Source organism: Aptenodytes patagonicus, chromosome 10 (genome assembly GCF_965638725.1).
Source record: "Aptenodytes patagonicus chromosome 10, bAptPat1.pri.cur, whole genome shotgun sequence".
In the NCBI taxonomy this organism is placed as follows: Eukaryota; Metazoa; Chordata; class Aves; order Sphenisciformes; family Spheniscidae; genus Aptenodytes; species Aptenodytes patagonicus.
Genome location: NC_134958.1, coordinates 18,383,459 through 18,406,621, shown reverse-complemented (window position 1 = coordinate 18,406,621; position 23,163 = coordinate 18,383,459). Strand labels below are relative to the sequence as shown.

Sequence of the window (23,163 nt, the reverse complement as noted above, 5' to 3'; positions counted from 1 at the left end):
AGTCATAAAAAACCCTTCAGGAATTCCACAGTTTGAAATGTAGACCTGAGCACTGAGAGTCTGTTGCTACCTGTTTTACTGCACCCTTGTACTAAGATACATAACACTTGTCATTGCTAATATTAGGCTTTCTTCTCTGCAGTTTGTCACTTCCTGGTTTCTGAAGAGTTCACACTTTATCTCTTCTCCCTTCCTTACAGAACCCCTCCCTGTCTTCTATGTTCCTTCCTCTTTTGAAACCGCAACAAATAGTTGCGCTAGGCCAGGGGCTTGTGAAGCTCTGAAGTCAATTATACAGACTACATCAAAACTGGGACTGTGTAAACACACACATTTGTGTGTGTTAAATATGTTAAAAGAGTTTTCCTCTTCAAACACAATCAATCAGATACAAAATGGCTAAGGTGAGTTCAGCCTTCAAGATTCCTTCCTTTTATGATGGGGTCTAGATATATAGACACACATCTTTGAAATACATCCTCTCTATTAGAAGTAATAGAAGTATTTAAAGCTACTTTAGCAAAGAGGCTGAATTAGCTGAATAAAGCATTGAACCAAAGGCGCTTTTATAACTTTCTGAATAACTAATTAACCTAGTGATATGCTCACCACTTAGGTAAGAAGGTGTGCATCTGACGACTCAATTTGATGCATCAGTAGAATCCAGTGGAATAGAAAAGCCAGCAGAAAGACAACTCTGAAACTAAAGGCTGAGAAAGTGAGGGAACAGATATGTGTAATTTGTAAAACACTCCTATGGCTTAGAGATTCTTCATCGCTCTTCTAACCAAGGGTCACAGGCTATCTATAACTACTAGCAAAATAAAGGGAGTTCATTTAGTGAAGGGAGGTGAGGGCATCCTTGTCTTTGCTGTCCTCCCCAGCTTCCCATCATAAGAATGCTAGTAGCCATGACAAGAAGGTAAAGAAATAATATACTTGTTGGTATCTAAAGCACTGAAATTTAGAAAAACAGCTCAATAATATCTTTATATGTATACTCCTGAGATTCCATGAAAATACTTAATGCATCATACCCGATTCTCTCCTTTCTCTTCTTTGTAAGTTATTTCTAACAGTAAGACACAGGTGATGCCTTTGAATATGCTAATCATCTGTCAAACAGCAAGGTTGTATATCAGCATTGTTTACCTATTTGAAAAATACATATTACGTGAACTATTCAGCACATCCACCACAGCACTCTGCATGATGGGGTTACCTCTGCTCCATGCCAGTCTTCCTTGCCTAAAACTCCAAACTGTTTCTTTCACATATAATGAGGTTATATTCTTGCCTCTCCAAGCAGCTAATGATTGTATAATCCACACACATCTTCATTTGCTTTGTGCCTAAGCTTGTAGAGAATGCCCTCATCTAAAAAATAGTTATTAATGTCTTGCTTTCTTTAGGCAGAACTGTGTTGTGTTTGAGGTTGTAGATAAGGTTAGTTGCAAACGAGGAAGGAAATAGATGGTGGTAAAGTATGATGTCAGACAAATGTCACCATTCCAATCATCTTTTTTCTCACTAGTCTGAAATGTGGCATAGTCGAAAGGAACAGGAGAGTGACAGAGAAGAGCGAAAGAGACAATAGGAAAGGGCTTGCAGGTGACATTCTGTGGCCCTACAGTAAAGTCAGCCCATGTGGTTGCAAAGTGTGCCCTCGGCCACTTCTAGAACTATAAATCATAGCAGTCTCAATGAAAACTCTCCTGGAGCAAATACTGTAAGTTTAAACTAGGAACTCAGTATCACTTGTACCATTTATACCGTGTCTTTAAGTATGCATTGATTAGCTGCTGTAAATGCCACTTGGCTTCACAGCTCTTCCTGGAGAGATGAAAGGAAGGAGGAATTCTCCCTAGCCTAGGTCAGTGAACAAAACTAGCTTCCATCTCTTCCATTTCCTGACCCTATATAGTGCTGTATGTTGTACACTTGAAGGCCAGGATGCCTCACTAAGCTGGACATTGGGTGTGGTATTTTCCTCTTCACTTTTTGTGATGTTCTTAGTAAAGTGTTTCTGGGGGAGTTACTGATCATATACAAATGCAGTCAGAGCAATTCTTTTCGGATGTAAATTTGCTCATTAATACCTTGGGTATTCAGGTTTGCCATGTCAGGTAAGAAAGAGATGCATATGTATGTTTTCTCCTCACGGAAGTATAATGAGCATGAGAGATGTTCCCCACGTCTCAGAAGACAGGTAAAGTTTTCTTTTGATAGCTAGAAAAAACAATGCACAACTTTGTGGTACCAACTGCATTACTGCTATATCTTCTAGATGGCCTTGTCAAAATCTACATACATACTACTTCTCTTGACTCTTTTCTGTCGTATTTGCTGTAGTCTTGCTATGTGACTGCACTGACAGCATGTACACTTTAAATGCACTATCAGTACAGCAACACATCTTAGTCTGTAAAATTGTGACTAATCAAGACTTCAGCTACCTCTTACAAAGGTAGGAATCCATCAGCTAGAAGAATTGTAACGTTACGCGATTATATGAGATGGTGTTTACAATGCATGCAATTTCAAAGATAAGGTATAAATCTCCTTACCGTTCTATATGGATTTATCATTGTTATCTAATGCTGCTCTTTTGTTGACTCTGTCTTAACTCTAAAGCTTAACATTCACCATTTCACTCTTTCCCAAAAGTTCCAACGCGCAACCAAAATGGAGACCTCCCATCTAAGAAAAGAGGAACATCTGAGCCATTAGGATACCCATGAGGTCAGAAACTTATCCTACCTAGCAGGGACAACTTCCATGTCTAGGTGAGTGTGCAGACTAGAATGGACCCTGTCTGCCCCACAGGAATAACTTCTATCGATCGTGCTTCCATTAAGTGCGATGCCTTTGTTTACATGGACTTTTACCACATCCTATTATAAAAGCAGCATTTTTTCCCCTCTGCTGCTGGAATCTATGAGTAAACAATGCTCTTTTACTGAGTACCAATGACAGGCCTAACTCTTGAAAAATGAAAGGCAACAGCCTCAGTGTCTAAGAGCTTATGTCCTAAAATAATGCAAACTAAATGTTGGGTTTTCTGTCAAAGTTAAGCACGTGTAATTGCTGTATGTAATTTCTGTTCAGTAAGCCTAAAACTCTTACTGGGTCTCCTTATCTCTGGGGCATTAAATCCTAGACTAGTGCTCAGTAAAACAGCTGAAATGCCACTAACTTAAAAAAGCAGCAACTTCCACTTGATTTTGTCTCTCCTGTGGCTTGTTCCAAGAATGGAGATCAATAGCAACCCTTTGACTTTGCACTTAAATGCAAGATAATTAAATTGTGTTATGCTGAAATGATGAAGTGATGAATTCTGGGGAGAGGAAGATGTGTCTTAGCTATGTGTCATTTCCAAACCACACTGAAGTATCAGACTCTTTGCAAAGAGGGGGACTCTGGGGCTTAGTACAGTAGTCCTTTACATACTGTATTTCTCTAATTTGTTCTACTCAGATCTATGAATGTAAGGATGATTATTAAAACCTTTATTGTGAATAGAAAATAAATGAAAGAAACACCGTAAACAGAGCCTCTAAACACATCTGGGTATTAATGAATGACAAAACTAAAAGATGGGGGATTTTTTTTCTTTTCCATTGGTCAATTATACTTTTTAATAAATATACTTCAAAAGAATACTGGGGTTGCAAAACCAAAAAATATAAGTGCTAATCAGCAAATCTGACCTATTGCATCACCCCAGCAAAGGAATTTCAGCCTAGAATTCTTGCCTTGAGCCAAAAACTTGTTGTTTAAGGGGCTTTCTTCATTCCTTACATACAAAGTTTGTGTCTTCAGCATAGGTCAGAGAAGTCTGGCCTCTTAAAACATAACAGAGACTAACATCAATGAAGGTATGTGGGATTTTGGTCTTCTTTTTCTGTCATGTTGATGAGCCAATTCAAACCTTTTAAAGTGACAAGGGACTACGGGAGGGCTCTCCAAATGTATGTAATAATAAACACAGTGGTTTTATCAAATGAGTCCAGTTAAAACTTGAAAAGGAAAGTAATAATATGGACCTTGAAGGACATACATGCTGGACTGCGATCTTGTTTAGTTATTTGCAGTCTTGTGTTACTTCTGTTCTAGCATTCTAGCATGCTGATTTGTTCTCTGCTACAAGCTGATGATTTTGGCTGCACCACTCACCCTCTGTTAGAGCAAATAAGGTGATTAATGAAAATGTTATGCAGACAGCAACTGAAGCCAAGAAAGAAAACTCCCCCGACTTGATTCTCTCTCCTCCAGGAGGGAAAGAATCTTACCCATAGCTGACACAACTGAACCAAATGCGTCTACAGGGAATGTGTAGTTAAGGTACCAACAGAAACACGAGGTTTCCATTACAAACTGCTGTCTGGATCTTTCCTGTGCTACCTCAGAATTGCTCACTCTGTTACCCAGCCCACTCTGCAAACTCAAAACAGCTCCAGATCAGACATCTGACTGTTAGCAGCTCCATGGGAGCACTAAAGAGTATTACACTCCTTGGCATCCTGTCTTTCTCCAGCCCACTCTTAACAGTGGAAAAAAAGATTACATGCTCACTGTAAGACACTTCCCCCTTTTCTTCCAATCTGTGCTACCTCTTCTTGAAACCTAGGATTACGTCCCAACGGAGCTGAGAAGCTAACTGTCAAGCCATTCATTCTCAACAGTGTGGTCTTTACACAGAGAAATTACACGCGTAGCAGAATTAACCAGTAGGTACTCAGGGGTCAAATGGCAGGAACCAAAAATGCAACGTAGTGACTTCTAAATGTCGTAACTGCTTCTTTGGAGATTCTCTTGCAAATGTATCTCCACAGGTAACTGCTCCTTTTTTGATCAATGTGATGACCTATCTTTCCTCAGCCTTCAGTGTGGGACGCAGGTTGTTCCTTGCTCTTCTAACAACCCAATAGTTGACCCAAGGGTCTTCCCTCTCCCTACCTGAAAATGCTGTTATCTAGTTCTCGTTGGAAAATCCTAGTTAGCTTACTTAGACGGTCTTAAGTTTTAACTTATTTGAGCTCTGATCACTGTGGGAGGTAGGAACTTAAAAGTTAGATCAAACCTAAAAAGTTGAACCTGAAGATACTTGTATTGCAAGAATGTTTGAAATCAAACTGAAACATCACAAACCATCCCTGTCTGTACAATGAACACAGAAACGACCTCTGTAGTGTTTTATACTGCTTTCAATGAAAGCCTACCTCACAAATAATTTTTGTGGTGACTTTCATAAAAAATTTGCATGGTAATGTTCCTGATCTCTGGTATGACAATTGAAATGTTTTAAGTGGGAGAGCAATTAAATATGTAATGACAAATTATATTCATCCGGTGTAAATTGTGGGGGAATTCATGCTGAAATTGTGAAACTTTGGCTCCATGAGCTTTACCCAGCACTTGCGTGAATAACTGCAAAAAAGGAATCATATGACCCCATGAATCAGTCTTTTCTCTGTTGACATATCAATGGTTTTTTTATTATTCTATTCTACTAAAAACAGAAAAGTGCTTGTAAAAGCAAAGCTTATCAAATTAATGAAAGGTTGTCCTGCTATGCAAAATAACAGACTAAAGGATTATTCATCTAAACTGAAACCTGTACTTTATTTATCTGAATTCTGGAAGATGTTGAATGTCATCTGCCTCCAACTGAAGTCCACATACTTTGGCATGAATAGACATTGCAGGTAAGATATGACATTTTATGCGCACAGCATCTTCCAGGATTTGGGGACAGGATGAGATTTCATTTTGCTAGAAGCTAGGCAAACAGAAGTTAGTATAAGTTGCCTTTGGCTGTAACTGTGGAATGTCTCTTTGTGAACTTTTGAACTGTTTAATCAACGACCTCACAGTAACACAGCATGCATGAAACATGGGACTTCAGCATTTCTAAGTACAGCTAAAGCTGTAAAGCTGAGTGAAAAATCTGATACTGAGAGTTTATTGCCACTGTATGGAGGAGAGAGGGAGTGGGAATTTCCTTTTATTTTTATTCTCATTCTGGATGGATTGTTGTGCCAGAGAGCAAGGTGGTGCTGAAGTAGTTTATGAGCAGCATCAGCCAATGACCATATGGAGCATCCAGCTTCAGGGAACAGGCAGGTCTGGAAAGTAGTTTTATGGGCTGATAATCAAACAGTAAGTCCGTTGCTTGACACCAGGCATCTACCATTCAAGGCATGCATAAATCCGTTGCATACACTTCAGAAAATCTTCTGCCCAGATTGTAAAGCCACACTTCCTGTTTAAACCAGGATTCAGGTTTTTGTTTTTAATAAAGGAATCAGATTCTATGATAACAGTTGTACTCGTATTCTAATGTGGCCACTTTTAAAGCAGGTCAACTTTTTAGAAAAGACAGTATTTGCAGTTCAACATTCAAGTCTTGCAAGTCTCATTTATATGATCTATCCTGACAATATCTTCCCTGTTTATTTTGCATCTCCCCATCTAGCAGCCTCCTTCAACCACAGGTGTATGAAAAGAAAAAAGAGCACATTACCTTCTCCTTTCTAGTTTCAGCTTGTTTTTCAGTCTTTTCTATGTGTTAATTCTTTAAAACTACAAATGTGTGTAAGCACACACACATCTAGGCCTCATTCTCAAATATAAGCAGAAAATAAATGAGAAGGTTTTCAAAATAAGTAAGAGAAGGTTGTCTTTTAATTTTGGCTGTCTTAATGTTTTAATCACTGGAGTGAACCTGTAGGGATGTACGCTCAGTTCTCTGAAAAATCAGGCTCCTATCCAATGTCTCAAGCTGTTTCTGAAAGCATGTGTTACCACCTTGGCCATATTCTATACAAAATAGAAATAAATGGTTATTAATGAGAAGTTGCAATGAGATTCCCTTAGCACTCCTCCTTAGATAGACTTGTCAAGCAACTTCTAACTAAGCCTGCAAGACTTCAGGCATCAACAAGTCACATGGAGGGGGGTACATCATGTGACAAAAGAGAGGCTGTTTTATTAGACTGCAATAGAGGAGCATCGCTGCTAGAGCACCATTTCTCTGAGCATTAACACCCACAGTATAACACACCCTAGGTGCAGCTCAGCTCCCACAATCTCTCCATGTTTTACGATCATTTTGCAGGACAGCTGGTTGCAGGGTCACTAGGGAGACTAGCCTCACCAGCTGTGTCTGATGTGTGGGGTCATGGCATAGGACAGAGGCCATGGTGAGTGCTGGAAATGAATGAATGAATCAAGTATGTGGTTGTGGAGGAGTACGAGTCGGGAGCCAATTATCTGAGTATGACTCTGGATGTGAAACATAACTGAAAAGCTAAGTTCTTAAGTAGAACGTGGACATATTTCAAAGACAGCATTGTCAAGGGAATCTTGGTATATATAACTTTGAAAACACCTCTCTACTTTTGAAGCTACTATCTCATCATATACTCACATACAGAAATCAACTGGATTCCTTTTCCCAAAAGGAAATACTACTTTCAATACTTTCCTTTTTCAAAGTAGTATTGAAAGGAACATCTTTACTATTTTGAAATTGTCGTGGTTTAACCCTAGCCAGCAACTAAGCCCCACACATCCGCTCACTCCCTCCCTCCCCGGTGGGAAAGGGGAGAGAATCAGAAGGGTAAAAGTGAGAAAACTTGTGGGTTGAGATAAAGACTATTTAATAGGTAAAGCAAAAGGCACGCACGCAAGCAAAGCAAAACAAGGAATTCATTCACCACTTCCCCTCGGCAGGCAGGTGTTCAGCCATCTCCAGGAAAGCAGGGCTCCATCATGTGTACCAGTTACTGGGGAAGACAAACACCATCACTCCGAACGTCCCCCCCTTCCTTCTTCTTCCCCCAGCTTTATATGCTGAGCATGATGTCATATGATGTGGAATCTCCCTTTGGTCAGTTGGGGTCAGCAGTCCTGGCTGTGTCCCCTCCCAGCTTCTTGTGCCCCCCAGCCTGCTCACTGGTGGGGTGGGGTGAGAAGCAGAAGAGGCCTTGACTCTGTGTCAGCACTGCTCAGCAGTACCTAAAACATCCCTGTGTTATCAACACTGTGTTCAGCATAAATCCAAAACATAGCCCCATACTAGCTACTGTGAAGAAAATTAACTCTATCCCAGCCAAAACCAGCACAGAAATTTACCAAATTATACATATATACAAGTATGGCCTCTTTATTGACTATAACTCTGTTTTCCCTTGCATGCCGCACCCATGTCTTCATTGCTTGCCTTTACAGAACAGTCTAGTGTTAAAGCCAGTTATGTCTCGCTACAGAATGTGGTTTATACATATGAATCATGCTAGAAGGACTGCCTAGCAGCCACCATTTTCTCTATAAGCACTTTAAAAACCTCTTGACATGTAAACTATATTACTGTGTGAGTGATTCCTTAGCAGAGATTCTGAATACTACAGGTCATACTTATCATGTAAAAATGCAGTTGCTGTAAAGGTAGACAGTATGTAGTAGAAAGATCCCTATTACTTGCCAAAACATAAATTACTAGTACCTCAGGCACATTTATTCACGCTCTGCTACACTTCTTTGTTTAAGAAGTGAGTAGGTCTACTCTCTAATAGGCCTGCTCTTTTGGGTGAGGAGAGGAAACTCGCTGGCCTTTCCGGCTTTTTGAGATGGTGCACTTGTTCCTTGCGTATGCAGGAAATTAGTTCAACTACACTTTGCATGCGCAAAGCAGAGGGGCTAATGAAATACTCTGCAAAATACAGGATTTACTGTGGCCAAAGATTTTTCAGGAGAAGCTTCCTGTGATGGAAAAGTTCTGTGAAATATAATAGGAAATGCACATTATTTTAAACTATTACTGTGAAATTCTGAAAGATATCCCTGCCAGGTAAGTCTGCAGCCTAGCTCCAAAACCCTATGCAGAGGACATAGTTTTTACTTTGAAAAAGATCACAGAAGTTCCCAGCTGTTCGTATTTCCATTTGGACTCTCGGTCAATCTAGTCCTAATTCCGAGAACTACAAAATGATTTGAACCTGACTTCCTGTCCATACTCCTGGCTCCTGCTGAGCACAATTCTGGCAGCCATGAGGGGTCTCGGGCTGGGATTCAGGAATTGCAGCATGCAGAGCTGCAAGGTTGATAAACTTGAGTAATCAGGACGTTCTGTTACAACAGACTGACTGTAAAGAAAACCAAAGAAAACAGGAATTGCAACTTCATGAGTTGTGTTGTATTCTGACTTAGCTTTGGGGGATTGAGATGATCCGGCTATTGCTGTTGCAGCTTGACAGTGCCAAACGGGACAGTTTATTATTCCTACAAAAGACGTGATACACAAAGTACTTTGACCCTGAATTTCAGCCAATTCTTTGAAACTTGTTTCTACTTTCTTTTGAATAGAAAAGTTTTTACAGCTCAAGTTTAGGATTGTTACTCTTTGTGCATATGGACAAATAAGAGAAAATCTTAGTCTTAGGAAAAATCACACATTATTACACTGCACACAAACAGGTATGTGTTTACCATTTTTTGCAGAAGATACATAACCTCAGCACTGTAAAGTTGTATACACAATGCTCTCTGCATGCTCATAGATGCACGTTTGTAAATCACTTTTTCAGTGTAACCCCTTTGTTCTATTACTCAAGGCTGTAAATGCTGTTAAAAGAATAAATTCACCACTCTGGGTGAGGCAGCTAGGGCCTGTTCCCATGTCTTAACGTATGGGAGAAGGAACTGGACACAAGGAATGTCCACACAGAAAGTAACGCAGAAGCTGGAAGGATGAGTTGATTATTCACTGACTACTGTTGTGTCAGTGGAGTTTTATACAGATGGTAAGGAACTGCAACTGTGTTTTATGATCAGAAGAGTCAAACACAAGCTTGACTTAGGAACTTAGGACTGTTCATATATTTTTTTTTAAATTAGGTATTAAAATACCCAAAGGTGGTCTGATTCTTCAGGGAATTAACAGCAGCCTATTAAACAATCTCATTTTAAATGACAGGGAAGAGAAAAGGAAGTATCAAGTCAAAGATGTAGGTTTAAAATAGTGTATCATTACAGAGATGATTTTGGTTTGATAAGGTCAGTGACACTGTTTTCTCCAGAGGCAACACTGCTCAAAAAAATCACATGCAGAAATGCAGAGGAAACAGGTGAGTTCTACATGGCTTTTCACCGGTAAGCAATGTTAGCAAAAAAGTCTCTAAAAATGAATAGCTCTTCACCATCTAGGATCTTGTGGGATGAGTCAGGTGAGAGTTTACACTTGGAGAGAAAAGATATGTTTGCTTAGTCCACACTGCTTACCAGAAACATCGGTCAATTCCATATACTGAAGCTAGGGTAAGAAAGAGAATGACAAAATGTTCTGTTCTTTTTTGATTTTTTTTTTAAAAAAGAACACCCCTTCGGGGACTGCCTGAAACTTTGCTTGCAAGATGCTGATGCTGAACATCTGTACTTTGTCAAGCAGTGTTTAAAAGCTGTTTCTCATTACAGCTTTGTCTCTGCATTATATAATGAGAGCTTCATAAATTATCACCTTAGACAGTATAAGGTATTTGACAATTATGTTCCTAAACACATTTCATCTGTACGTTTCCCAGTTGTAGAAGTCTGGGACAAGGTTCATGGTAAAGCATTTGTGCCAGCTGTTGTACAACATTTGCTTACTTCAGTGAGCACAGCAAAGATGACATTGTAACCTGCCTGACCATCTCTCCTCTGAAAGATACGAATGAGATTTGTTAATTGAAATAGCTCCCCAGAAGTTAGACTTCTACATTTAAACTCCAAGCTCCAACAGATGCTGGCTTAAATCATGTCTGATTTGGTCAATGAGATGCTGCCATTAATGATACTGTCCCACAGACTGAAAGGAGATGCCAACACAACAAAATTCACTCAAGCTGGAAGGAAAATGTAGAAAAATGGTGGAAGAGTCTTTCAGCACGGATCATTACCTCGATCTTGTGTGGTATCTGAACTTATTTGCAGATGAGATGTTAAGAAAGCTGTGGAATATAACCGTAGTAGAATGAATCGTGAGTAGCATTGTGTTCCCACAACATTCAGCTACACTCCCACTAGTCTATCTGTGCTTCTACAGGTCTTTCATAAGTCATCATATCGAGATTACAGAGGAGCTGCAATACACGTGTACCGTTTCCTTTTACTTTAACAGTTTTAAACAGATTTTTATGGTGTAAATATCACAATTCTCTTCAGTTGTTCTCTGGACTTAAGAGTTTGCAGATTATGTGGGATCTACACTATAGATGAAGTTGACTGGAAAGTAATGGGTCTGAATACCATAGATAGATGCCAAACCTCTAAAATACCTTCAGTAGCATCTGCTAAAACTCACTGTTATGAATTGAGACACTTCTCCTCTTAAAGTTACTGTTTCAGGCCCTCTGCAAACTCTGGCAGCTATCATACCTGTCTGCCATTTGAAAACTTATCTTTTCAACAGTATCAGCTATTCTGCAGACCAGGTAAGAGCTGGAGATAGGGGAGAGGAAGAATCCTCCCTCCAGGCAGCATGTCCCACTATTTAAGCTATGCTGAAATTAATCTACCTAGCTGCAACAGCCCTAATCCCCCTTCAAAGCTTCACCAGCTCATGAAGGAGGGACAGAATCAGTTAGGGTTCACCATAAGTGATCTTTAACTGTGAGCAAAAACATTTTTATGTATATTACCAATGCAATGCTTACTATATGTGCAGGTGGCGGGGAGAGGAAGTGGTTTCTTTCCAAATGAAACACAAACTTCTGTGTTTAAAAAAAAAAAAAGTTTCCTTATTAGGGACAGTGACAGTTTGGGTTTTTTTAAGACAAAGTGTAGGTGATTAGCTAGAGATAGTCTTACCTCTCATATCATATAGCTTGAAGTAAAACTGATTCGATTAAATCCACACCATAGCATCTATTAAACCCATGGTATAGAACTACTTTGTCCCATGACCAAATTCTACACATTTTCAGCCATTTGTTGAAAAAATGAGCTTTTTAATCCATTTCTTATAGGTGTATTTACACTAATAATACTATGTAGGGCATCTACAAATTGCAAAGCATTTGCTTTTCTGGTTGCTCATAATTTTGTTCATACGTTTCTAGTTAAGCTAGAATTTGGTGCACATGTTGCCAATCTGAGAAAGACTATTTCTAAAATGTTAGTGAGAAGAATTCAGTTGTTTCCAAGAATGATGAAAGCTGGGGGAAATGGAAGGTACAAATACTGTACATCTCTGCACAAAGGGGAAAAAAATGTATCAATGAGAATCCTGGCAGACATGTAATCCTTTGGGGTATCTAAGAAATTCCGTTTTGTTTTGTCCATGTTCTGAGAATTTAAAAAACATACTTTGCAAATACACCCTGGATTTATTATACAATAAGACTAGCCATCTGCCAACATTCTATTGGCACTGCGTGTATGGACATATATACACCAAATGGAAATTTCCATTGACTTAGAGGGGCTTTCAGTGCTCTATTAGAGTTTCACATGCATGCATGCATAAGAAAACTACATCCAATTCATGTTGGTCTTGGAAAATATATCAATCGCCAGAACAATCAAAAACTGCCAAGGCAATCATGTATTAATGCTATTCTGCAGTCCTTCTGCTGGCATTTAAAAGAAATGCAAATTTCAATTCAGTAAGCCCCTACAATATATAACAAGAATTAGTCTGTGGTTCAGTGAGATTTTAGCAGCATCCCTGTTCATATTTGTTATAGCAGGATCCTAAACTACCAGATTAAGAACGTAGGAAAGCCCTATATGCACTGTGAGGCTTTGCAAGAATCTATAAAGCCCCAGTCTAGTATGTAGATTTGTACCAATGTAATTTCATTCATTTACCCCCAAATTGCAAAACAAATATTTCTCTGATCTATTAACAAACAGCTCACCATTTCAGCAAAATTTTTCAGGAAACATCTGAAGATGGACTAGGCTGTCATGTTCTGACCCTTCTCAGCTGGCCCCATTGTAAGTTCCTCTAGTGGAATACTGGCAGCTGTTTTGTTTAAAAAGCTCAGTTCATCCTTTTTGGCTGCTGTACCTCAGCTGGTCTTACTCTGGAACTAAGTGGTTAGCATTTCTGCCTCTCTCCTTGACCAGTTTTAAAAGCTAGAGTTGAAGGCAGTAAAGGCTACGTAACCAGCATACCTGTTCTGTTTGTGTATTTGATGTTCAGGGATATTCTAGCTGGCTGCAGCACCAAAGCAGACAGAAAGCTGCAAAACGTGTAGCAGCAACACAATGCTCTCTCATGTGAATTTTTCAGGTGCCTCTATTCCAAAAGCTCATATAACTTATGAACGAATAATAGAGAGCAGTCTGGCAGAAATATAGTGTGCAATAAATCTAAGATAGCTTATTGATCCATTGACTGCAATGTCAACAGATACCCAGACACAAATGTTTTGCCTATAACTCCTGAGAGCACTACGAAAGTGCTGTAACTGATTACAGAAAATCTTTTCCTTGCACTAGAGGTCATTTCAGGATATGCTCACTTTAATACCATTTGACTTGTGCCAAGTTCCTGGTTAGTAAATGCTTTTTATGTTAGGGCTGCAAAAGAGCTTCTGAGGTCGTTTTTCTACCAGTAACTACAACGGTGGCACTCTAAACTTTTAAAAACTTTTCTTTTATATTAAGTGGAGGCCCTGTAAGATCTGCTGAAGCTGCAAGACCTGAAAAATACAGGATATGTGTGTCTGACTTCAGTGCCTGCACTTAAATAACCCACATTGTCTAGCTATTGTTAAACTGAACACAGCAAGATAGCGATCTCACTGCCGATGCGAATCTACCTAATAAAAGCCAAGTGGGTAACAAAGGAAAAAAAGTATTCCTATAGAAATTTTACAGAAAGGACCCTTCAAAGGTTGTCCTACATTTGAACAGCAGAGTATTTTTTTGGCTCTGTCAGCACTGACTTCCAAACAGCTGATCCAAGATTGGAAGGGGGCAGGGTGGAAGTTGGAACATGCTTAACTTACAAAACAGAACTAGAAACCACATGTCCAATATAAACAAGTTCCAGGTTTCTGCTCTTGGACGTGCCATAACCATGTTCAGCCAGACAATAACACAATGCAACAGTTGTATTCTAAATGGTTAAAGGTGCCTTCTTTTCAGATTAAATCCAATTGTGAGTTTGTTTCATAAAGAACTCCAGTTTAGCAAAAGATTTGTTTATGCACAACTCATGTCACATACAAATACTTTCCAGTGTCCTGCAGAGAAGTATGCGCTACTGCAGAAAAATCTTCTACAGATCATTCAGAACACTTTTTCCATAAGGTTGTGATTAATTTCTAATACAAACACAGCTATCAATTGCAATCGTCCATTCCTTAGAAAGATTGTTTGCTGGTTTACTCCAGACTATCTGTAAGACTTAGGTCTTGTTACTGAGAAGGAAAGTGCTGCTACCGGTGTCTAGGATGAGGAAAACAACTGGAAAGTGATCCATCCTCATTACTTCCAGTATTAATAGGCCTCATTACACTGGACCCGAGTACCACCTCCGTGCTAAAAGGAAGATGGTTTGTGGAAAGAGAATTCTGTGAAGTTTCTGATTTTCTACTAGATACCCAAAGTTTTCACCCTGTAGAAAAGGCAGTGCCTGAACACTGTATTCTGTGAATGATGTTGACTGGAACCGCCATGCTGTAGTTGGGATATTTTTTGTTAACTACCCTCTGCTCGACTACAGTAAGATCACAGGTTGGCAACTCACTGCCTGAGCTAGACTCATCTCAGTAACTGTCTTGGTCTCAGCAAAATGTGATTTCCAAAGAATTGTGGAAGTCACAAATCGATTCATTTTCTTTCTGTACATTTTTTTTTCTGGTTTACTGGGCATGTTTCAGTGCAACACAACACAACCATCTGTGTCCCCTCACATTCAAAGCAATGCTCATTTGTCTTTTAAACAGATTATCATCTTCCTCTTCCCTCCTCACTCAGCAAAAGCAAACAGAGGAAAAATGAGGAAAAAATATGGAGAGAGAATATTTAGCTACACTGATTACACCTGTTTCAAAGACAATGGTGAAGAGGGAGAAAGACGACTATTTTTCATAGCAGACCCTCTCCATCACACTTATGACAATGGTAAGTACAGCTCTGCTTTAAAGGTTTTTTAGCCACAATACCTAAACTCCGTTAACTGTTATCAGAAGCTTTATTTCTGTGACTTCTACATGATTAATATCTCCATAAAGACTGGGGAGAAAAAGGAGGGAAAGGAAGGGAAGCCTTTCACAGAAAAACCTGTATAACAATCAGGAGATTTAGTTCTCTCCAGTAGGTAGTACTACTCAAGTTGTGGTAAATACCACTGTCAGCCAATTGGATTCTCCATGCAACCAATTTAACCCTAACTCTTTTGCAGCTGAATTAACTGAATCCTATTAGTCAATCCGGAACCAGTCAGGTAAAAGGAGTAGTTCTGCCTTTCTTCCTGACTTGAGCTCCTTTTGAAAAATGTAAGTTTTAAAACTTGCTTACTCTTTTAAGAAATTTATGCCCCATACTTATTTCAAAGATTTGAAATTAAGATACTTATAGCATATATACTGCTTATTTGTTATCTTCAATGAACATAGACCGTTTGATCCAGGCTTGCGATCAATACTTTTAACTACTAACTTTATTCTTTGGAATTGCATGTTAGGGTGAGGACTTAGGCAGGGCTGTAAATGAAGTTGTTTTATGTTTTCAACTGACTCATTCTTTTTAATGTGTCGAAGCTTTCTTAGAGGAAGTAAGAAAGGAGTTGCAGAGCTCTTTCAGAGCAAACAAAAATAATGCTTTGCAGTTTTGTATTGTTTTTAAAAATACAGGCTTATTAAAAGATACTTAAGACCCATCAGTTTTCAGAAAAATGCAGGAGGAGGCTGCTGAACTATTTAACACTGAGAAAGAATGCTTATCGCTCATGCTGGAAAGATAACTGTTTCATGAGGCTGGCATTTGAACCTGTCCTGAAGCTACCATTTGAGTCCATCTCGGAGAAAAACCTTAAGAGAAAAGATTTTGATGCACTCAGCAAAGAGAGGAGGTGGAAGGCAGTAGAAGAGCATTATGGGACACAACAGCCTAGAGCCACCCTGGAGCTTTTTGATAATCTGGGTGTATGCTAATGATAGTGAGTTAGGCATGCAGAGCCAGCTAGCTGCTTCTAACTTTTAACACAAGAAGTCAAAAACAGGAGGCCCAGCCACTAAAACTGAAATTGCTGAGCAATGCGCAGAGGGCCAAATTCACTTAGTCTGTACTCTTGCCTGTGGGAAATCAGCACTGGGGAAAGGCCTTTCCAATTTCCTCTGGCATTCTGTTCAGAGGGAGCGCAGCTTCCCATTCAGTCCTGGCATCCAGAGCAGCGCAACGGCAGCTCAGAGGATGGATTGAACCAGTGGTACCCGCTCATTTCATCCTGCTCTATACAAGAGCAATCTGCAGCCCTGTTTTCCTCTGCTCTCTTGAGTGGCACAGGAGGCATTTGATTAAGTTTCTCCACCTGTAATCTTCTGCAAAGGCTTGGGTCTTCACAAACACTGTCCGCTTGCCACACACATGCATGTATACCCCTTCTAGAGTCACTGTGTGCCTACAGGCAAGCTAAAGGAAAGCCGAGCTAAGTCTAGTCCACACTTTGTAGCTAACCAGCTAAGTTTCTGGTAATTGCCAGATGCTAAAATAGAAGATAGAGTTTATTTCACTGATATGTGAACTTGCTTCTCCTTACATGGGTTAATCAGTTTCTTCACACACACGCACAGAGGTAGCAAATTGATTCAAACCAACTTCAAAGAAGTTGTGCTTTACCGCTGCGGTTTAAATTAATGTAGTCGGAGCAAATCAGATGTAATAGAACTGAAAGTGAAAACCAACCTCCTGTTTAAAACATATTATCTGTACTTTATATAAAGGCCTCTTTACCAACCCAAACACAGGCCAAATACTACTCCAGTTTGTCCAGCCTAACTGTTATGCTGTTGTCACACTTGTCACAGTGAGGTCTGATCGCATTATTTCTCAGATTGCTTTCAAATACCAAATACGTTATGAATTTCTCCATCTTCACATACCCCAGTTACAAAGTCATCAGAAAAATTTTGCTTAGGGAAACAAGAAATACTAATTGAGGGGGGAAAAAAGGGTACATAAGTTAAAAACTAACTCTTTTCATATGGGTTCATTAGCGTTGTCCTCAAAAATGTGATTCTAGAGATTTAATGTAAAGAAATTGAAATTTCTTTACAAGCGAATGGAAATCAGTCTTTTCTACCTATTTCAATTCAGCTAATATTTAATGAATAAGGGTTAGGCTAAAAAGAACAACAGATACCAAATAACATATTCTCCATAACCGCAAGGTTAAGCAGGCTGAATACATAGCTGCCCAAGCTTACTCTGCCAGCTAGAGACCAACAAAGGTCTTGACTACTTTCTCTTGGATGAGTCCTAACCTGGCATCTACGAGCAAGGATAATACGATCAGGATGGCCTTCTCTTCTTCCTGTGCCCCAACAGCCATATAGAAGTCAGCTGGTTTAGCAATAGTACAGAGGAGCCACTGTTAAGCCACCTGGCCCCAAGTTTGTTTCACTGCAAGACTCTATCATAGTAAGACTCCAGACTGAGACTGGTGCCCACATCTCCTTAGTTTATGCTAATTTGTGCAAACACATTTAATTCTGATGATTGAAAAGCTGTTTCTGTGTTATGATGTACTGCTTAGTGAGTAGAACTAGTAAGTTTAGAAGGACATTTCAATGGAATTAAATTAAGGTTTATTTTGTGCTTTCTCTTCATTCACAATGGCATACTAATGAAGATGGCTAAAAGCTTGAGAGGTCACAGTGATTGGGGGGAGGGGGCTGCAATACATAGGATTCTTGTGATCCCTGCCCAAAATTCAGTCAATTTTTCTCTACATATAAATACGTAGTATAATGCAGTAAGTTGGGACTCTCTACAACCTCTCAGAACATAGTGGTCCTGGACAATGCTTTATGACGTTGTAGCCTGTAGATGGCTATTAGTCTCTGCACTGTCTCTCTCTTACCACTGGTGCATGAAAAGAGACAAACTGGTTTCCAGTGACTCCAGAGAATTTCCAAACCTTCCTAGCGACCCCCTGCTGAAAACCTGCTTAGAGGAAGGAGAATGTTGTCATGTAAATGGTTCATCTGATTTTCTGAAAGTCCTTTGTGTTTAGGAAGTTTCTCGGGAGTGGAGAGGATTTTTAAAACTGATGTGCCAGTGAAATTTTTGTATCAATGGCATCGATATAGCTTGGGACAAGCAGGGTGCTGTATCTGTGGATCACAACACAGCTTCTGAGGTCCACAGGAACCTCAGTGGAAAACAATTTGGACTTGACATCTACCCACTGACACTAAATATAACCTTCTGGTAAACATTAAAACTTCAAGGGCTTTGTGGCTGATGATCACGTTGAACGCCAGGACATCCAGTGAGAGAGTAGGGTGGAAAACATAAACATTAAAAGAAACCTAGGGGGAGGGGAAGGGTTTGAAAGCTGGTGGAGAGAACAGCAAAGATTTTGGTGACTAATGTTTTCTGCCTGGTTCAAGGGCTTGTCGATTTAATAAAGATGAAGCATTCATAAGGCTGAGATAGCTTAACCGCTAGCGTACCAAACACAAGAAACTATGGACTGCTCTAGCACATTATGTTCTAATAGAGAATTTCTTTCTAAAACACTGTACTCAGAGCATGGGCCTAAGGACAAAAGGCAGATGCTGCTTCCTTGGCTGTTCTATCTTGTTTCTTTTGCTTTAAATAGGATAATTAGCATCCTCTGCGCTATGGTTTTTGCTTTGGACATATGAGCACTGAAATCTGGCTATAACTATCAGAGAGATTTCACACGGGGCACCAAACAGCTGGAAAACAGTACCAGCTTTCAGTTCCTACCAATGTGGGCTGGATTTGGCCCAACAGTACTTGGAAGGCTCTGTATCTCTTTGCCACGCCATAAGCTAAATGATCTAGTCTATCCTTCCTCCAAGCATGAAGAGCAAAGCCTTTAGTTTCTGAGCACAGTAGCAGACAAGGACAAGCAAGTTTCTAAAGCAGGACATAAACTGCACTATTCAAGTATCTCCAAGCGCTATCATCAGTATCTTCTAGCCTGCAGTATTGTTCTTAGCCTTCAGTTCACCCCTAAATACCAGCTCATCTAGTTATACAGCACATGGAAGAAGTTTCGTTCCATAGCAGATGTTTTGATTGTTTCTTAGTAAACAGGTTTGGGATTTACTGGGGCAGCTGTTTAAAGCACCTTGTATGTGTACTTGGAATACTTTCACCACTGCTTGGTGAGGTGGATAGCCGTCACCCTACCTATTTGACAGATGGGCAGACTGATGTGTACATGTTACTTAACTAGTTCAGGACCACTGGAAAGCAGAGGAGACCCAAAACCCTTGTTCTAAATCAGTAAAACCCCTTATGTGTTTTGTAAAAACAAACATTTGCCAGTCCTGGAAGTCATTGTTTGTTCTGTTAGCTTAACTCCTAGTGTCATATAAACTTTTCTCAAGCCTGTCACAATTTCTTTTAAAGAAAGAAAAAAATTCAAACACCTTAGAAAACATTCTGCAAGAGGAGTAAGAGGCATTTAAGCCAGCTTAAAACTCAATCCAAATGGAGACAGACCTGTTGGTAGTGAGGAGGGAAACTTGGCAGCTTTGTTTAAAGCTTCCCACACAGACATGGGAGACGCAAGAAAACAAAGACGCTGTAGTCCCCGAGGGTCCTGCCACTCCCAGGGCAAAGCCAGTCCCTTCCCTGCTTTTCCTCTAGCTCTCACAGACACGCACACGCTCTGTTCTCTCAGTACCATTAGCTACAGCAATAACCAATTAAGCCCTACAGACCTGGAAAAAATACAGGAAATGAAGAGTTAAAAAAAAAAGGGGGGGGGAAAGAAAAAGAAAAAAAACCAGAGAACTTGGAGGCAAGCCAGCGTCCCCGAATGACTCGGCTCAGCCGGCAGCCCGGATCGACACTCCCCACCAGCCCTGCCCTCCCTCTCCTCTCCCCGCAGGGCGGGCATGCCCAGCCCTCCTCTCTTTATCAGGGACAGGAGTTCCCCTTCTTGGTCTCCAGTTGGTGTGGGAGCCCAGAAACATTGCTAAATTTATCTTTCACTTTTAGGATAATGGCAAATGCCAGAAATAAGAAAGCAAAAGGACTGAAAATTAATTGAGACAATTCCCTGCAAGCCAAGTGGAAGCACCTTTTCTGCATAACTCCCAAGGAGGCAAAAAGCAGTTACACAGTGCAAAGCAGGGCAGGCAGCCTGGGGTGCCAGGAACACGCTGTTCCTTTGGCTGTGCGGCACAGGGAGTTGTCCATCCATATGCTCAAACTTGATGGGGCTTTCTTCTCTCCCACAGAGAGCAAAATATATCCTCAATTTAGAAGGGCTCTTGCTTTATCTCAGGAAGGCAGCAGGAAAAGCTCAAGGCACACTGAAGAGGTACAGCCAGTGTGGGTGAGGCTGCCACCTCTGAGCAAAAACTGTTCAAGAGTCATTAAGTGATGTTTAGTTCTGAGGATCTTTTCCTTAATGCTCTTTGTAAGTGAACTGACCATAGATCTTAGTAAACTAATTTGTTGTCTGAAATTACTCAGTGGAACAGCCGCTGTGGTGCCTCGGCATATGCACTACGGTCAGTGCCTTCAGCAGAGATCGGTCTCCTCAATTTTTGGTGCTCCCCCTCTGACTGGAAGCCATCCTGTTCCCCAGCACCAGGCAGAGGCATGAGGTCTGGCAAGTCATGGGGCCTGTTTCAAGATGGCCTTCCTAATACTTTCAGTGCATAACTTTCACAGCACTTGCAAGACTTCCACTTTTTCTATGTGCGTGTCTCATAAATTACAATAGCAACAAAAAAGTGGTCAGTCTTCACCAAGAAGTAAACACCAAACACTGATCAGAACAAGTTAGTGTTTGCATTCAAATGTTTTTTGTTTCAAAATCGGTTCTACCCAGCTGCCAAAAGCTTTTTTGAGGCTGCCTATGTCCCCCTCTCTCTACACTTACGAGAAACGTCTCCTTGTGACTCATGTTCAGCCTCCCAACTGCCCTCCTGCCTACTCTAGCTCTCTAGCTTTTGCACAAGTGTCTGCTAAAGAAAGAAACAGACACACATTCAGGTGCCTCTAGAACATTTAATTTGAAAATATCAAGAGTATTGATGCTCGCATGGGAAGTGATAAGCTGGTATAAAGGTAGTGACAGGAGCATGGGGTAGGAAAAAGTAGATGGGGGAGGGTAAGAAGCATTGGAAAGGGAAGTAGAAGACGCACTGAACAAGAAGGCTAGCAGCTAAGAATTACAGCTTGGTACAATCCACACAGACGACCCACACACCATTCCCTGTGACATTAAGTAATAAAAAAAGGGCAACATTAGCTTTGAATCTATGCCCAGTAAGGGTTTATTCCCAGAGGGGTTTTTTTGTTGTTGTTGTTGTTTGGTTTTCCCAAGCTTGAGTTCTGAGAGGTGAAACCATAATGGTGGCCAAATACAAGTTTGTTTGGTTTTGTTTTTTCAACATTCATTTTAATTACCAAGCTGTAACAAATAAACCTCTGGCTGGATTGTAACTAACCTGTGTGGGTCCTTAGATGAGCTTTAAGGTGGGAAGATTTGCCATAAACTTTTTCACACCCCACATAGTGGCATTTGTGCTTTTTCTGGGGTGATCCAGGGTCAGTCCAGCTTCTCGTGCGTTTGTTCTTTTGTCTGGGGCTTGGCTCAGTTACTGCAGCCAGGCTAGTAGGTGTGGCTGCTCTTCCTCCTCCACGCTTACCAGCCGAAGACACATTTTCTTCCCCAAACTCCTTAGGAGCAATAGAAATGTGTATTTGTTCTGTGATATCAAAGGTCTCTGTTTTTTCCATCCTTAGAGCGGGTGAGTTTGGGACATGCTGGTTCAGATCTGCTAAAATGCTAGCTACCACAAGTAATGATGATCCATTGTCTTTCCCGGTTTCTCTGACTTCCCGCTTATCTTCTCCATTTGATGAAGAAGGTATTGCTGCATCAGGTTGGGGATCAGGCTCCCCTTTGGGACTATGGATAATAGCACGACTGGACATAGAAACAAGGCACTCTGCTGCAAAATGATCCACATATGCTGCTGTTGCCATTTTTCGTAAGTTTAAAAATAAATCCGAACAGAAGAGAAAAAAAAAACCCACAACACTGCTCTTTCCCTTTTTAAAAAGAATATGCGAGCAGACTTTCCTCTCTCCTATTTCTTAGGATCTCTTTGTAGAAGTAAAGGCTGATTTAGCAGCCATCAAAACCACACTTTGTTCGTGACGATCACACCCAGCTTGTCCCTAAATCAAAAAAGCGTTGGAAGTCCAATGGAAGAGAAAAAGAAGAGCAGATAGATCCTGGCACTGGCAGCTTGTTGCTTGGAGTATGGATTAATGCTGTTTTTTCGAGAACGCAATAAAACAAAGATGCGGTTTCCCCAGCCCCTCCATTGCGTTGTGACAGTAGAATAAGCTTTCCCCGTTACCGCTCCTCGGAGTCGCCCGGACCCCTGCGGGGGCGTGGCCTGGGAAAACATCTGGGCCTGACGTCACCGCGAAGCCACATCCTGCGACGATCAGGTTGGCGGCGCGCGAGCAAGGGCTGCGGCGCCAGCGCGGCCCGCGCGCGGGGCAGCAGTCCGCAAATGAAAGGAAGCGGCCGATTGGCTGGCGGGGCGGGGGGGGACGGGGGACGGCGACCAAGTCGCCCGCCGCGGGAGCGTGCGGCACCCTCCGCCCCCGCCGTGGGCCAGAGCCGCGGAGCGGCGGGCGCGGACCCCTCCGCCGGCGGGGAAGCACACGCAGCCTCCCGCGGCGGCGGTCTCGGCGGCTGTGCGACCATTAAGCTCCCGGCCCTTCTCACAGGCCGTTCCCTCTGACGGATGTTAACGATTCGGGGCGTGCCATATTACAGCTTGTACTGCTAGGGACAATTTAACAGGCGCTGAACTGTTAAAAGGAAGAGAGTTTTAAAAGTTGTGAAGTTGGAACCGATACAAGTGACAGGAAAAAGCGAGACTACACCGTTTGGTCTACAGCTATACAGATGGGGTTCACGTGTGGATT

The 23,163-nt window shown here is 41.0% G+C and overlaps 1 protein-coding gene across 1 annotated transcript in view; it reads right to left on the bottom strand.

Annotated features, from left to right (window-relative positions):
* Positions 1–22,656, bottom strand: part of KLF13 (KLF transcription factor 13) — a 37,289-nt gene extending 14,633 nt beyond the window's left edge. The window contains exon 1 of the mRNA XM_076348348.1: positions 21,663–22,656. Within this exon, the coding sequence (XP_076204463.1) occupies positions 21,663–22,203 (541 nt within the window). The 5' untranslated portion in view covers positions 22,204–22,656. The remainder of the gene's footprint in view (positions 1–21,662) is intronic.
* Between the last annotated feature and the right edge of the window lie 507 nt (positions 22,657–23,163).